We start from the raw sequence: 2,045 nt of genomic DNA on the forward strand, positions 1-2,045 counted from the left end.
TTGTATAAAATACACTCACTCACTCAGTCAATAATACTCTTACCCATTGAAGGGATCAGGTAGTTAAATTGTAATCCAATGGTACTAGTCTCTTTGATTTGACTCCATTGCTCCCTCTCCTTCATTAGTCTGGCAGTATACAATTCATTATCAGCAACTTTAGTTTTCAGTTCTAAATATTCTCTCATATAATATACACATTGATGACAATACTCTAACCTTTAGTGATCTGTTTCTCCTTGAGATATTGTTCCTCTACTTTTTCCTTCTCTTCCTCAATTAGTTTCTTCTCTTCTTCTGCTTTTCTCTTCTCTTGTTCTATTTCAGTTATATATACTTCATAATCATCAACTTTAGCTTTCAGTTTCTCATTATCTTCTACATTAATAGACTCATCTAATATTATGTACTGATGATACACTAACCAGTAATAATCTGTTTCTCTTCTTGTAACTGTGCCTGTGCTTTTAACACCTCTTCCAATTTCTCACTCTTTACAGTTTTGCTATCATCAACTTTAGCTGAAAAGATAACAAAAATGATCATACATGTATACATGTACACGTACAGTATAACGTGTATAAAAATCAGTCCACTGTATGCATGTATAGTGTACATGTACATGTACATGTATTCAGTAAATCAAGCTTCATTCATCAAAATTTTAACAATGGGTGATTTGGTGTAGTGCAAAATTTCAGAATTGGCTCATTTTAAAAATAGCCAAAATGCAAAAAGTTTTTGTCCAAAAATTGTCTCAAACTTTCTACATAGCAAAAGGACATCAATATGCATCAGAAAATGTAATAAAAATTGGTGGTGATTTTTTGCCATTTTTGGAACAACCATGGGCTGTAGTACAGGGTAATTTGCAGATGGTCAAATGTTTGTCAAAATATTAATGGAAGCATTCTGCCAGAATTCTACACTCCAAATTACATCACATTAGTTATGTAAACTAATATTATGTAAACATTAGTCCATTACATAACATTACATAACATACATTACATTAAAATTCACATCATACATGTACATGTACCTTGTTTATTGGCCTCAGTCAATGCCTCCTGTAGTGATACTTTGTTCTGATGAGCCACTTGTAGTTCTTCATGTAAAGACTGGATGTATCTCTGAAGCTTCATTTCCTTCTCTGTGGGATTTTCTATTAGCTGATCCATCCACCATGTTCTGGTCTTGCTGTATGATGAATACTTTTCTTGATATTTCTTACTAGTGAGATCATTACCATCCAGTACTGACTGTACTATCCACTCACCAGCTTCAATATATACTGAAATAAGGAACAATAATAATAATTATTATTAATAAATAATTAAAAAGAAGTTGGTAATAATCCTCATTATAATGTGATTTTAATAATTATTATTTTACCTAATTCAACTATCATTGTTAGTCTATCAGTATCAGTGATCAATGTATACATCGGCTCCTTCACTCCTCCTCCAACATCTTTCCATTCAAACTCTTCATATCCTCCAACAATTACTATCCACACACAGTGTGGTGACATTGTGACTGCTGTGAGTGAGTGAAAGTATCTACCAGTAACAGATTCAGGTAGAGGAATCTGTAGACAATGAGAAATATTACTGACACATTATGACATGTACATATACATTACATGTATATGTACATGTGATGTACATGTACATGTATGTGTACAAAATACGTGTAAATACATATTGTATCACTAACTATAGTATCATGTGGTGAGGCTCCTCCAATTCTCAATATTAAATTATACATAAATAACATACACATGTACATGTACACATACCTTCTTACAACTGAACTGACCAGTAGTGATATTATCAAATAATAATAAACATTCAGTCACTAGTTGATTGTTATAATCCCGTCCACCAATCACTACTAGTGCAGGTGAGGTAGAGTCACCATTGATAATAGCACTAGCATGATTATATCTCTCCTTAGTCCAGAGTCCCTCACTGAATATTGATCCTTTTTTAATACTCTCCCAATGCTAAATACATAATACATAAAAATAATAGTTTATAAGG

At 32.4% G+C, this 2,045-nt stretch overlaps 2 protein-coding genes across 2 annotated transcripts in view; both read right to left on the reverse strand.

Moving 5' to 3' along the window:
• Positions 1–6: 6 nt before the first annotated feature.
• On the reverse strand, positions 7–1,207 carry LOC109580759 (uncharacterized protein PFB0765w-like). Its single transcript, XM_019994265.1, has 4 exons — positions 1,043–1,207; positions 426–521; positions 220–378; positions 7–172 (listed from the first exon to the last, which is right to left on the reverse strand). The coding sequence occupies exons 1-4, from the start codon at positions 1,179–1,181 to the stop codon at positions 24–26; spliced, it is 543 nt and encodes a 180-aa protein (XP_019849824.1). The 5' UTR covers positions 1,182–1,207; the 3' UTR covers positions 7–23.
• Positions 1,208–1,987: 780 nt separating this feature from the next.
• The window catches only part of LOC109580760 (uncharacterized), a 1,844-nt gene continuing 1,786 nt past the window's right edge, over positions 1,988–2,045 (reverse strand). The window contains exon 3 of the mRNA XM_019994267.1: positions 1,988–2,008. Within this exon, the coding sequence (XP_019849826.1) occupies positions 1,992–2,008 (17 nt within the window). The 3' untranslated portion in view covers positions 1,988–1,991. The remainder of the gene's footprint in view (positions 2,009–2,045) is intronic.

Source organism: Amphimedon queenslandica, unplaced genomic scaffold (genome assembly GCF_000090795.2).
Source record: "Amphimedon queenslandica unplaced genomic scaffold, v1.1 AMPQUscaffold_13479, whole genome shotgun sequence".
Classification (NCBI taxonomy): Eukaryota; Metazoa; Porifera; class Demospongiae; order Haplosclerida; family Niphatidae; genus Amphimedon; species Amphimedon queenslandica.